The sequence below is a fragment of the Pagrus pagrus genome (assembly GCF_965226575.1).
Source record: "Pagrus pagrus genome assembly, chromosome: 15".
NCBI classification, from domain to species: Eukaryota; Metazoa; Chordata; class Actinopteri; order Spariformes; family Sparidae; genus Pagrus; species Pagrus pagrus.
Window position 1 is genome coordinate 21,936,601 of NC_140199.1, and position 14,983 is coordinate 21,951,583.

Genomic DNA, 14,983 nt, shown 5'->3' on the forward strand with positions numbered 1-14,983 from the left:
TCCACGGTGAAGTATTTAACCTGTTTACACATCATTTGCACTTGCAGAAACTCCTCTTTCCTAATTCTCCCTGCACCTGCAATCACGTTTATATATCATGTCTTCCCTTCCAAGAATCTCCAGTCTGAAGTGCAACATTAATCTCCCATGTCGCTCCATTTACCACTTTGCCTCACACCATTTCCTCTCCCTCAGTCTCCATCACCCCCCTCCCCTCCATCCCTCTCTGTTTTCATCCCCTCCCATGCAGGGATGTGGCTGCCATGGCAACTGCTGAATCATCCTCCACCGTCTGCAGCCGTCCCTGTGATGCCAGCTCTGCATGCAGCATCGTCCAGGCCCGTGTTAGCATATTGATCCTCAGTCCTGCAGGAGTCTGAGCAGGCTGGTCTCGCAGGACACCCGGGGGGGCAGAGCGAGGCTGACCGGCAGCTTTTCGGATGGGTAACGTACCCGCTACGGTGAAGCACTGCCTGAGCTACGAGCAACTCATCCAGGACTACCCATGGCTGAGACGCTGGCTGCTGGAGGAGAAGGTGGGCGTCATTTTTCTCTTCTTGTTTCTAATCTGCTGCACATGCTCCGCCACATGACTCCCTCATGACACAGCCACTGATGACAACGCTGATGCTGCATGCTGCTTATATAAGAGCTGAGATGCAGCTCTGCTTTTACATATGACTGCATCTGTAAGGATGCATGGGCTTCTCCCTCACTCAGGGTGGTATATTGTTTTAATCTGTGTGAATCGACTGTATGTGACGAAAGTAAAAGCAGACGAGACGTTTCGATTTCCTTTGTTATGCAACTCCACCAGGATTCATCGGCAGGATTATCTGATTATTATCTAGCAAGAGACATATTTCATGATTCATGTGGACATATAGGCTGCCCATGCTGGTGCTTTCATTCAAACACTGCTCACTGTCTGCATATTTACCTTGTATTTATTAACAGACTTCGGATAGTAGCCTACTGTATCTACTGTAACCTTGGCTTGTACAGTAGGTCAGTGCTTTTGAACCATTTCTTGAATGGTTGAGTACATTTCCTTTTCAATTTTTTACCCTCAAAAAGTAGAAATACTACAGTGTAGAAATACTGCATTACAAGTAAAAACACAAGTGTACTGTATATAGACAAGTAAGTAAGCTAACATAGTAATACTCCAGAGGTAAAATTACTCACGCATAAACCTGCTCAACAAGTTGAAGTTCAAACTATATTTGGTGCAGTTAACTGCCTGTAATGTTCTCAAATAGCTAGAAGTATATAGTACCATAAAATGGAACTAACGTTACTCAAGTAAAGTACAAGTACTTACGTTAGCTACGACAGCTAACTAGTTAAGTAGCTGAACGTAGTTGTTAGCTGACGTTCCACCACTGCTCAACTGTTACTTTAAGCTAGCCCAGCTCACAGCTCAGCACAAACAGTTAGCGAAGAAAGTTTTATGTCTAGCAAGCTGAAGCCAAGCTGAAGGTACTTCTCTCAGGAGTTGGTGGAGATTAAATGAAAGAATTGCTGTGAAAGTTGGACCTACGTTTGTCAGGTAGACAGGTTGTCAGGTGAAAACGACGCTCCATGTCTGCTAAATATGAAAGGAGCTAACGTTATTGTGTGCAGACAGTTAACAGTTAGCCATAACAGCTAAATAACCTGCCATGGGTGTTAGCTTGTTTTGATTCTCTGCTCCCTGGTGGGCAGAACTTGGATGAAAAAGGTAATCAGTGTTTGGTCTGTCAGGTGGGGTTTTCCTTGTAAATGTCACTGTGTGTCAGTTTAAGGAGTTGATTTAGCTAAATAATTTATGCAGGATATTCTTTCATCTGTTGAAGTTTTGAGTGTAACTCACTGGACAAGTTTTTCTTTCTCATGAATTATGAGGTTTCTTGAAAAACACACTGATCCTCAGAGCATCCCTTGTGGTTTGTGTGGAGTTACCCTTACCTTCCTCCCAAGTCTCTCCTCTCTCACAACACATCCCCTGAATTTGCATCTGAATGCCACGACAGGCTTATATTTTGGTTCTCAGGTTTCATCTGGCTTTGAGGTAGAGACAGTTGTTCATGTTAGAAACAACATGTCCCGGAGCATCCCACGCCCGGAGGATGACTGACTGCCTGTGCTCCGTGTTCTCTCGAGTGGTATTCATCTCTTGTGTTTCTCTTTGATATTGTTCCCCAGACCATTACAGGACACGAGTATCCAAAGTTTGTTAAAATAGTTGAAGTTGGGCCAAGAGATGGACTTCAAAATGAAAAGGTATTTACACTGTCAACCCAGTCACGACTTCCATTTATATTTATAGACACCCTTGTTTTGGATTACTGTACATGCTAATGCCGGGAAACTCCCACTTTTTCCGCATTTTTCGTACATAAAACAATCCATAACACATGGCTTGTGTGCCATAATTGCCGGGACCATGTGTTTCACATTTTCTTTGAAATTGAATAGGAAAGATGACACGGCCTCTGGCTTTATTTTACCCTATTTAGCCTGTCACTGCTTGATCATTTCCTTATTGCACGCCTGCAGCTTTACAGATTGTACTGGATGCAGCAATAATTTTATTTACCACAGCCTGTTATAATGAGAGATGTTGTGTACTCTGCGAGAGCTAAAATGATTGAGCGAGTGCGAGATGCAGAATGTGAATATAGATATTAATGTGACTGACAGGCAGCGCAGGAAGAACAATCTGCCAGATTTCTGCATGTTGTACCCCCCGTCTCGTGTGGAATCAAATCCAGAAAGAGCTGTTTCAGTTTCATTGTTCCCCAGGAAATTGTTCCGACAGGGGTGAAAATCCAGCTGATAGACATGCTCTCAGGGGCAGGCCTGCCTGTGATCGAGGCCACCAGCTTTGTCTCTTCAAAGTGGGTACCGCAGGTAATAACTCTTCTTTGTGCACAGCAAAAGAGTGCTGAGTGATTTATTAGGCTCTCTTTCTTCTCTTCATAAGCACTGAGGAAAATCTGCTCTTCAAGTATCCTCTAACAGATGCCTTTGGAAAGAGCATTTAAAGATTTTCTTCGTGCAGTCGACCTCACATTCCCCGTCGTAAATTCTGCCATTATTTACTTCATAAAGCCGAGCAAACAAAAACACGCCCCACGTGTTATTTATGCAGAGAAATGTGACATGAAATGCTAATTCTGTCCTTTATGGAGTCTCTGCTGCTTTAAGCATGTGAAAACATTAGTGCAGGATGATGTTAAAGGTTTATTTTCTACATCATATGTTTTCCCCCCCTTCATTCAGATGGCAGACCACAGTGATGTGCTCAGAGGAATCCAGAGAGCACCTCATGTCCAGTACCCTGTTTTGACACCTAACTTGCAGGGCTTCCAGGATGCTGTAAGTACTCATTTTTAATTCAGCATGATGATCTCTGCTATAAAACCATAACTGTTTACCCATGCTTGTCAATTTGAGTTAATTGTTGGCGCTGCAATCTTTTCTGCCACATAATTCCAACACTTACGTAAGTGTGACTCCGACGCAGCGTTCAAAACCATTTTACAAGTTCATTTTTCTCTCCTCTTTCAAGGTTGCAGCTGGTGCTACCGAGGTGGCGGTGTTTGGGTCAGCGTCTGAGACCTTCAGTAAAAAAAATATTAACTGCTCGATTGATGAAAGCATGCTGAGGTTTGAGGAAGTCATTAACACGGCCAGAGAGCGACAGATTCCAGTGCGAGGGTGAGCGCTTTCTGTATTACTTTCACTCACTTACAATGAGTGAAAACACAAATCTAACATTTCTCTCACGTCGTACGTTATTTAGATTTTTTTTTTTTGCTCCAAATGAAAATTGAGAATGTAAATTGAGACACTGCAGTTGCTCTATGCAGGATAAAACGCACAAACCTGAAGTCCAGATGGACCAAACACAGTGAGTTACTGAATATAGTTGTGCCTTTTGTCACACATGGAAAAACAAGGCAATGGAACTATGACACGTGTTTCCTTAAATAATATGAGCCTCTCTGTCCATTAAGGATTAACACATTGGGAACACATTAACAGTGGATTAGTGTGCACTCAGTAGAGTGCATACCTCAGCCAAGGCCTAACCATCCCTTTTAATTCAATCAATCCTAATCTAATATAAAATAAAGCATATTTGAATCCTCTAGATAGAGACCAGCCAGCTAAATGTGACACTTTTTTAAAAATCAGGATCCATGCGTTATTCCCTGAGAAATGTACCAAAATGTGGCACCTACCAAATGTAAATGGGGTCTATTCTGGGCCGGCACCTGTCCTCCATCCAAGTGTTATGGAAATCTGATCTGTAGTTTTTGTGCAATCCTGCTGACAAACCGACCAACAACAAAGCAACGAAAGGACACGCACAAAAACATAACCTCCTTGATGGAGGTAACAAAGGAAGAGAGTCAGAGTCAGTATCACTCCAATCTTTGATCTGTGAATTAAATCTCATGTAAATCTTTTTGTATATCTCAATAATAAACAGATAACCCGCCAAAATAAAAAGGTCAATAAACACCTGGCGGCAGCAGATTGTGATTATTTGTGAAATAATCTGAAATTATTTCAAATTTTAAAATCATTTCTATTTCAGTGAATATGTCCTACATATAATCCTGTTATCAGGGATGGTCTGCAGCTTGAAGTTCACACTACACGCTACAGTGAATTGCTGCTGTATCCACAGCAGTTTTTTCATAGTTAATCAATAACATCAAATGCTACCAAATGTTCAATCTCACAAGCGTTGTCCTGTCTTCAGATACGTGTCTTGTGCCCTTGGGTGTCCCCACGAGGGACACATCGAACCTTCCAAAGTTGCTGAGGTGAGATAAACCTTGAATATTCTGATTATACTTCCACGTTTACTGAATTATTCAGTAGAGAAACACTGACACACACTGACACGGGTACACTACCACACAAACATTAGACATACGGGAAGATTAAATTAGTTAAGCATCTACCACTGCCAGTTTTGTAATCATGCCCGTTCCTTGTAATCTGTCATGGTGGAGTGCATTTATTCCTTTTTTTCACACACTGAATTTATGAGATGATGCTCATTTCATTAAACTTCAAGAGAGCAGGCCCTTATCTCTGCAGTGTGTGTAATTTACTGGGGAGGGAGTGGTGAAGTGGTGTGGAATGGCTCAAACACTCGCAGCCTTGTCTATTGTCTGTTCATTTTCGGGGCTTGTCATGTGAAGAGCAGAACAGATCTGTGTTGTTTTGTTTTCAATTAAGAGAGTTGTTTGAGTTCTTTGTTTTCCAACCAAGAAAACACGTGTACAAATAAACATTTAAAGAGTTTCTACTCAAACTTTTATCCTGTCATTTCAATGCCAAACATGAAATGATACTGTTGATAAGCTTCCATTTTTTCACTATCCTTTAGGTGGCAAAGCGGTTATATGAAATGGGCTGTTATGAGATTTCCTTGGGGGACACCATCGGTGTTGGTACGCCAGGGTCCATGTTGAAGATGCTGCAGAGTGTGATGAAGGAGGTGCCCACCAGCGCCCTCGCAGTTCACTGCCATGACACTTACGGGCAAGCGCTGCCCAACATCCTGACCGCACTTCAGGTAAGAACCCATCACAGAAGAAGTCGTGTGTTCAGGTAATAGTGTAGTAGTAGGATAAGATGTAAAAGAGGCCCTTGATGTTTCAGTTAGGACTTACCAAAAGGACTTTTATTTCCCTGTAAGATAAACACATTTATTTCACACTTCAAGGATACAACCTCTGAGACGAACAGTCTTATTAACAGAAGGGCCCTGGGACTCAAAAGACATAAACATTAACAATGACAGCAGAAGAGAGGAACAATGGTAACAATAATCAAGTGTTTACCCTTCAGAAATAAATACTACTTACAGAATTACTAAAAAAAAGCTTAACCCCCAAACCCAGATCTATAACAATCTACCCATCTTTGAAAAAGAAACTGCTCTCTCTGCCAAGACTGTGCTGCCTCGTTCTGGGTGAGAGTCGCTCGAGGAACCTGGCATTTCTGGAAGCTTTTTCGAATGAAGGGGAACGGCTTCAGGACCGCTCCAACAGTTGGGTGGAGGGACCTGTGACTTCTGGGAAACGACGAGGAGGGAGCTCGAAAAATTCTCAAAACCTGGCAAATGACAAACAGATCCTTGAAAATAAAGTGAGGGAGAGCGCCGACATCTCTGCAAATTTGGTGAAGCAATGTGGGATCTCTGAGGAAGGAGAAATGTCTGAGGTCTCTCGGGGGGAAAAGAAAGACAGGAGCTGTGATAGCTCTGAGTGGACAGGTGCGAGTCACACCTCGCGTATGTGAAGGAAAAACATCCCAGCCTCTGTGTGAGGTATGTGAAAAGTGGCAGTCCTGTAGAGTGATGACAAACACTGTCATAGGTAGAAGAGGAAATCCATTTACTTCAGATTCCCCCTCTGTGTGAGCACAAGGCAGTAATGCATCAATCTCCCGATCCGGCACATCCTACCATGCTAAATATGTTCGACAGCTTTACTTTCTGCTCTCACAGTGTATTTTTTCGGGCACCTTCTCCCTCACATGCACATCCTTCAACTCATGATGAATACGAGCACTCTTGCGAAGAACCGCAGACAGATTATGGATAAATGCCCAGCCTTTGCATCAATCAATGCTCCTACTCACGATGACAAGAAGAGGAGCAGCCAGATGTGGAAGCAAAAGTCGAATTGGTGATTCCTGTTCCAAGATATCTTTCAGCTTCCTCAAGGAACTGCCAACATTGTTGAGATCACAGGTCTTTTCTGAGGCTTTAAATCATTATTCCTGCTGGGGATAATCACATGCTAAGCTGCTCCCAGCCCATTTTTTTTTTTTTTTTGACAATTTGGAGGCATACATTTCAGTGCATTCAGAAGAATCTTTTCTTCATTTTTAAAATGAGCAAAGGATAATGTGTGTTTATTTTCCACTTGAATCAGGCAGAAGGAAATTAAATTCTCATCAAAATCTTCACTTAGGCTGATTGCCATGTATTTTTGCCATTTAAGGTTGCTTGAAATCATATAAAATGTACGTATTTAAGAATATAATAACATACAACACAAAATACTGTTGTTATCCTCCACCCTGAAACAAATAACCTCATGTGGAGTATTAAGATGGAATGTAAAACAGTGTATCGCTGTCCAAACTTTTTCTGAAGCTCACTGTACACCTGAATCAACCTTTCACTTTAATGACAATGTGTCTGTTTACGACATTATGAATGTGTCCTCTGTTGGACGAGTATTGAGCACGCACAAAACAAATGTGTAGGTTACAATGGGACACAGAGAAAACCAGGAGCCATCAGTCAACAAGGAAGAGGGGCATTAAGAAACATGATCTAACCCTCCCCACAAAGCAAGATGATTCGCACACTGAGAAAAAAATTCCCAGAATCTTAATGAACCTAAGATATTTCCAATGGGCCCTTCCAACACAGCACACGTGTATTGTAGTGAAGAAAAAAAAACTTCATGGACTATTACACTAATATGCTGCAAAGCTGTAATTAGGTTGTAAACCCCTGTGGAAGAGCTCTCATTGGGGTGTTTTTTTACTACTTTGCCCGTAGCGAGTGTAAAACTGACATAAATCCAGACATAAAGCAGAGGTAACGCAGATATGGCTGTATCAGTTCTCTGGAGCACATTGTCATTGCGGAGGAGGAAGCTCATTGGGGGCTGGGTGGGTCAGCAGATGTGAGGGGGGTCAGCACAAAGGCTCACCTATTCAGTGTCTGTTGGACAAAGCAACTGAGAGCTAGGTGGATAGAAGGGCCCTGGGGGGCTCCTAACTCATCTGTCGCTTGGCTGTTGAACTCTCTGACAATGCTGCGCTTAAAGGCCAGTGGAAAATGATCCTTTCATTCGCTCGCTGCTGAACGCGTGATGAATGGTGCTGCAGCTGCAGACCAAAGTCTAGAAACTTTGGTAGCACTTGTAAATATCTCGTGGGCAGAAGATAGTTATGCATTGTGGTTTTAACTGTAGTTTATTGCAGTAATGTCATTAATTTACTGGTTCACACAAGAATAACAAAAGGCTTAGTTTTAAGACCTGGGAACATTTAATCAAACTGTCATGAGGCAAGTTTGTTCTTTTTGTTATTATTATAAGTAATATTCTCTATGGTGGCTAGAGAATATTGACACCATCAGTGTTTAGATTGCCTTTAAACTGTGCTTTCACTGTGCAGTTCTGTCGGCCACCGAGCATAAAATCTCCCAGGAAAAAGGAGGCAGTCTCCATTTTAAACCAAATGAATGAGCGAACTCGAGTTTTGTCCTGTGTTGTTGGTAGTTAGGTAGCGACTCTGTGGAAAAAGGAAACTATTCTGTTTTGTTTGCGACAGCAGTGCCAACAATAATACCACCTGGAAACATTAGAGATGTTTGTTTCCACTTCAGCTAAGAGTTACACACACACCGAAGACAAAGCACCTTGATGTTAACATTGGTACGTAAAGTAGTTACCACATGTTTATATATAACACAATCCTTTCCTGATATTTCATTTCTGAATTGACTGATGTACAAATATGAGGTACTTGTACTTTACTTGTGTATTATATTTCTTCTCAACTACTGGCAGAGGCAGATATTGTACTTTTTACTCCACTACATCTGTCTGTCAGCTTTAGTTACTAGTTGCTTTTCAGTTTTCTTACTCTTCCTGTCCAATGAAAACCACGTATCCCCAAATTTGGTCATTTGAAATTTAAAACATTTCTAAAAAAAAAAAAAAAAATAGGAGGGTTAAGTATTCTTTCATGGTTTTAGTAAATTGTCCGATGTTTTAAATCAAAACTATTTAAAAACCCTTTGGGATTTGCTGGAAATGCTTCGTCACAGAGCTGAAGACAAGGCTGTTTTTCTGACACCATGAAAAGTTAACTTTTTATAGATACGTGGTTCTCACAGGACAGCCACGCTACAAACATATAATAACCTTATAGAACATGATGCATTGCTGTAGATTAAATGGCCCGACAGTATATAAAGTAGTTAAAATTAGAAAAACGTTAAGTATCTAAAGCAGTATAAATGCAACACACACATTAATGCAGCTGTAATATTAATGAAATGCATCATATGTAATAGTAAAACACATTTAATTGCACAAAGCCTACTTTTGCTTTTAGTACATAAGTTCTTGTTAATAAAACTTACATAGTTTTACTTTACTTCTATAATTTAGCTTTTAGCTTAATTTGAATTTAGCTGTTAAGTTATGAATTAAATTCACCTTATTGAAGAGAACTATGAAGAATGAATACATGGTAGTTTATAGTATTATGACTACAGATAGTAGATACTTGCCCTCTAACTAAAAACACGATTCACTGTGTGTGTGTCTTTTTTAAAAGTTTTCAGATGTTAAACAAAAATTCACTGGACCAGAACGTTCTTCAAAGTGGACTCTGTCAGGACCCAGAACCGCCAAAAATTATGTTTGGATTCACTCTAATATTGATGCTTTTATCTTGATTATCTCCGGTGCTGCTCATCTGCAACACTGCTCAACAACGTCCATGTGTAAAACAGCAGATATTTGAAAAGTTAGCTGTGACTGCGGACGGCGGAGTGAAAAAGCGCAGAGGGACGGTGAAATTCCTCTGTGGATCATATTTAGGATGATTCATCACAGCTGCCCCGTGACCACAGAAAATAATAGCAGCCGGGAATATTTAGCCTACCATTTGCTCACCCATAAACAAGATGGAAATGAAAGATTTTATCATAGCTTTTCATTACTGTTTGCCAGAAGTCCACACCACCAACTGGGAGAGAAATGAATTCCCCCAGCGCTGTCAGCCCTGAGTCACCTCTTTTGTTCCTGATAAAGACATTCCTCAGTCTTTGTACCTTTTCTCTTTTTTTTTCAGGAGGTCTGGGGGGGCTTTGTTACAAACCTACTCCTGGCAGGTCACACAATGACAACGTATGTACTTAGATTTCACAGGCTTGGCAAGGAAATGTATTTATTCTTACCTGCAATTTTGGTGTATTGTGTACAGCTGCAGCTGGGGAATACAGTCTAACCTGTTTGTGCTCACACACGAGTTCTCCGCTAACAATAACATTCATCTTCAGTGTTTTCTTTTGTCTCTGTCCAAGAAATGTTCAACCGTGACGGTCAATAACTCTGTTTTACTAACATTCAGGAACCTCTGTGAGTGTGTTGATAACTTTGCTACAACATTGTTTTGATTTCATGTATTCGTATTTATCATTGGCAGATGTTAGGGTTAGGACTAGTTCACTTTAACTTCACAACATCATTATATCATGGCTAGGGCTGAACAATATATCAAGGCAAATCACCTCTGCTCTTTCATATTTTAGATGTGGTTTTTGTTTTTTCGCAGCATGCAAGCTGAACCTTAAGATTTCAACAATGTTAACAATGTTGTCACTCAGTGGTTTTTCTGCCACCGTAACCGTGCTGATTTTTGCCTACTGTGACATCACATTCATAGCCTTGTTTTTCATATTGCAAAATTGATTGCAGAAAACCACAATAGGGCAGCGTTATTGTTTTAACCATATCATGCAACTAATCATGGCCATCATGGTCTTCATCATCACTATTGAAATGCTGTTTTTCAGAGGAAAAACCCTTACAATCATAAACAATATTAAAAATATTAAATTATAGACTTTAATAACACCTGACGTAATCAAATATAAGATCAATAAAGTAAATGTTATCTCAATATTGATAATAAAATGACAAATGTTATTGAAAGAGCCTTTTAAGACACTCAAAGATGTTTTACAAGACCAACTAGGAAAGTTAAATACCTAGAAAATACAATACAAGACATCAACACGTTAAAAACAGTTTTAAAAAAGATTTATAGAATACGTTCAGACACATATAGTGTATTATATATTATTCTCTGTGGTTGTGCACTACATTTCATGGTTATACTTTACTTCAATCTAATCAATTATTTATCAGGGACAACACAAATTAATTAACATCAATATGATGTAAAATGGTACGGTTTTGGCTTTAAGGCTAATTATCATCTGTAGCTCCTGGGCAGGTGTATGTGATACTTTTAAAGCAAAAAATAAAATGGAAATTATTTTAAAAATCCAACAAAACAAGACAGCATCAAGGCACATACAGTATAAAAGGATACACCACACTCTAAGTGTTTGTAATAACCATTACAGAGCAGACATGTACAAGACTAAACATCACAAAGAACAACAGAAGTGTCATCTTTCAAACAAACGCTAAGGTCACGTGACACAAACACACATGCATCTGTTCGCATCGTTTTTATTATAAAAAGCTAAAATAGATACTACTACTATGACTAGGAGACTAAACAGGCACATTCAGCCTGGTCTGTGCCAATTTGCAGCTTTTGTACTATTTTATTTTGTTTGTCTGGATTTATTTTCATCATTTCTGTCATAGTAGCAGGTCCAACCAGTTGATTTTCCTTTTTTTCTTTTTTGGTTTGTAATAAAGTTGAAATACAGTTCGACCTGATAGTGTTCTTTACAGCCAACCACCCAGCTTCTGTCTGAACATAAAGACGTAAAATAGACTGATTGTCGTGGTTGTTCTGCATTCATGAAGCTCAGTTATCCGTGAAGAAGGTTCGTATGGAAGGTGAAAGACTTGATTATATAGTTCAGAATTTTTATGCTTAAATAAATCATGAAGTAAAAATGTCATTTATTTATTCTTTATATGTTTGTTTTGTCTATCTCCTAGCTGCCCTACAGTATCTGGGCTCTGCTCTCCAGTGGTAGGCTTATTTATGTGTTCCTGGGAGGAGGTGATATATGTGTCAGCAGTGGATCTATGACAGTTTCTTTCAGCTTCCCAGTTTATGTAGCAGTGGGCAAAGCATCACTGCTTCATATCCTTCAGTGAATGCACTCTCTCTCTCCCTCTCTCTCGCTCTGACGCAGTTAGGAAACCAAAATGGGAGCATGTCCATCTTCAGCCTCGTCCACTCAGAGTGGAGAATGTCAACAAGCTTATCCCGACTCATGCAAGGTTGAAAATGCACTGTGCCTTTACCCAGGAATGTATTGTTTTTACATGGCCACAGCTCACTGAATATGGCTTTTTAACACTGAGTGCACATCTGGTTTCTGGGCAGTGTAAGCCGAACTGAGCATTGGCAAGCTTGAGCTGCTGACCACCGATTCCTGCGTGATTAGCGTCCACAGGAACACGGCACGCTGCTGAAGGCTCCGTTTTGTTCCTCTCAGAAACAGTATGCTGAAGACCCCTGGCCTTACACGGTTAGCAGCTGAAAGCGAGAGGATTGGCATGGCAGATTACAACTCTGTGTTTATACTACAAAAAAATCCTGCCTAGTACAATATCCTGCTCTGGCTTTAACCAAGGTCTGGAAATCTCGTGCACTGCACACACCGGAGTAGATCTCCTCCTCCTTCTACCCCACCTCCTCCTCTTCGCTTGCCAACACAAACAGCAATTACGGCTGGCTCAGACAGCCACTGAAAGAAGTAGGTTCTTGTCTGGAGGAAAAGCAACCAATTAGCAGCATTGTTCAAAAAAAAAAAAAAAGAAAAGAAAAGAGGGTAATAGAGATTCTTTTAATTTAGCCTGCTTTGGTTCTGCTCCACGGGGTGAAAGTCCTCCACGACCCGATGCCACTGAGAGGATCAGCGTGTTAATTTAGTCTCACTGTGGGATCCTCTGACATCTGGCTCCGCCACGGAAGCTGGAAAACATCTTTAATATTCTCATGACGATCCCATGGACATGTGGAAAACATCCCAAGACCTTAGTCCGTAATGACTCTGAAAAAGGTCTGGCTTCATAGTCTTTTGGTGTGAAAACAAAGTTTTCGCTCATGTTTAGGCTGTACATTTCCACGGCAAGAACTGCAGTGACATTCAATTAAATTCTAAAATAAATCCATACAAACTAATAAACTTATCTTCAAGCAACGCCATCAAAACAAAAGCATTAAGCTATTACTTTGATGAGCAGCATTTTAAGATGTTTTGAAAGCTGTCCAACTGAAGTGTTTAAATTCAGCAAAACAACTTAAAACGCATCATTGATTTTCATATGGAGGCCAGACACATTGTATTGTAGTCAGTAACAAACAAAACAAAAAACAAAAGCAAAAAGTTTCCCACAAATTGTTACAATTATGTTGATTGTAAGCAGCCAAGGAGTCAAACATAAACATAACAAAACAAAACAAAACTCAATGTATCTCTTGCAGGTGTAATATTGTTACATCTTTGTGCACCAGAGTACAGACACATTTCAGGTCATCGGTGAAATAATTTATGATATTAGTGATCATTTGTTGCGCATTTAAAAAGTAATGTTACAATTCCTGTATTGTGGCAGGGCGTAAGAGGACACCATCCATCCAGCCAAGGAAAAAATGTCTTCTCGATGTGGCAAAAAAGTGAATCCCCATGGTTAAAGGTTAGAGCAGTGCTGTACAAACATGAGTAACCAGGAGAATCAGAAACATATGAAATGTTCTGTTCAGCATTTAAGATGTTCCTCTCATATGAACAAGGCCGTAATTATGTGTTGCTGGTGGTTGAAGCTGACAAAGAGGATGACTAAGCCATACTGCGGGACATTCTGTGCCCACTCATCTTCGAGACATAAGCCCGCAGTTCTCCTACACAGCTGTAAAACACGACCGCAGCGCTGGCAAGGCGCACTGCACCGGGCAGGACAATCCAACAAAACAAGGATCTTTGTTCCTGTGTTTTACCCGAGGTGAAGGAGCCTGTGTGGAGGTGCTGAATGTATCTGTTGTGCGTGTCCTTGCAGATGGGGGTCTGTGTGGTGGATTCTGCAGTGGCCGGCCTGGGAGGTTGCCCGTACGCTCAGGGTTCATCCGGCAATGTTTCAACAGAGGATGTTCTCTACATGCTCCATGGCATGGATATTGAAACTGTAAGCATGTCTCCACGGTGCACTTTGACACACCAGCTGTATTTTATGTCTGTGTAATCCCAACAGATCGACCAAACGCACACAACCTCTCAGAGGTCATTTACATAAACAGACGGCTCTGCAAACATACCACTCTGTAAATGTTTATTTTATAATATCAGTGGTTTTACACAACTTGCACAAGCCCGCAGTCTTACATGCACCGTCTCAGGAACAATTTATTTAACAATTCCTACCCCTGCTGGTGGAGCGGCGTCACTACAGTTTAGTCTTCAATCACCTGTTGCTTACATACATGTTAATTCATGAGCAACTGCCCTTTAAGTGGACACCTTTTGTTTGTCTTACCCTCATTATTGCAAAATCACAGTGTGGACACAGATTAGAGACTGTGTTTGTACTGTATGCATTGATACGTAGGTCAGGGATCTTTCACTATACATTAATGTCTTTCTTGCAGGGTGTGGACGTTGCCAAAGTCATAGAGGCCGGCGACTTCATCTGCAATGCTTTACGTCGCGAGACAAACTCCAAGGTCGCCCGGGCAAAAGGCAGGACACTGTGATTTGTTTCTGCAAAGAAATATACTTAACTGTCTGACTCTGTTCCCTTTAAAGTGCTTCCCCTCTTGTTGCTGCCTTCCGATTTGTTGCCTATGCTTCCGTATTTGAGACATGTTGGTCATAGTTTTCAGCTGTCAGAGGTATCTCATCCAAATAATCTGAACAATCATCAATTCAATGTTGTTTTGTGGTCCAAATCAGCTTCAAGTTCAGTTGCATAACTTTTTAATTAATTACTACATCGTGGAGTCTGTTCGGACTGAATGATCTTAAACTTTTTGGTTGGCTATTTCTTTGCCTTGTATGGTTGGCAATAGAAAAGAGCAAGGACAGGTCATATTCCCTTGAAAATACCTAGAGGCAGATTACAGTCAAGATGGATGTATTGAATTGTGATAAAAGTTCAGAATGCCGGCTTGAATTGTGAATACGTTCTACCAATAATACATTCATAAATTGTAATACCCTCTA

General features: G+C 40.7%; 1 protein-coding gene and 1 long non-coding RNA gene across 17 annotated transcripts in view; one reads left to right on the plus strand and one right to left on the minus strand.

Moving 5' to 3' along the window:
• The window catches only part of LOC311270261, a 91,812-nt gene extending 89,631 nt beyond the window's left edge, over window positions 1–2,181 (minus strand). For 8 of the 11 annotated variants that reach the window (XR_014624204.1, XR_014624205.1, XR_014624206.1 and 5 more), the window contains exon 1: window positions 1,325–1,413. This is a non-coding gene — a long non-coding RNA (uncharacterized lncRNA). The other 3 variants (XR_014624202.1, XR_014624203.1, XR_014624208.1) reach the window with 3 other exon arrangements.
• hmgcll1 (3-hydroxymethyl-3-methylglutaryl-CoA lyase like 1) lies at window positions 251–14,983 on the plus strand. 6 transcript variants are annotated; one of them, XM_084375024.1, is made up of 9 exons: window positions 255–536; window positions 2,188–2,265; window positions 2,788–2,895; window positions 3,268–3,363; window positions 3,557–3,705; window positions 4,760–4,823; window positions 5,396–5,584; window positions 13,824–13,949; window positions 14,410–14,983. In XM_084375024.1, the coding sequence occupies exons 1-9, from the start codon at window positions 441–443 to the stop codon at window positions 14,512–14,514; spliced, it is 1,011 nt and encodes a 336-aa protein (XP_084231150.1). In that variant the 5' UTR covers window positions 255–440; the 3' UTR covers window positions 14,515–14,983. The 6 variants fall into 6 exon arrangements, with proteins under 6 accessions (XP_084231152.1, XP_084231150.1, XP_084231154.1 ...); XM_084375028.1 differs by lacking the exon at window positions 255–536 and adding an exon at window positions 1,392–1,482; XM_084375027.1 differs by lacking the exon at window positions 255–536 and adding an exon at window positions 1,464–1,552.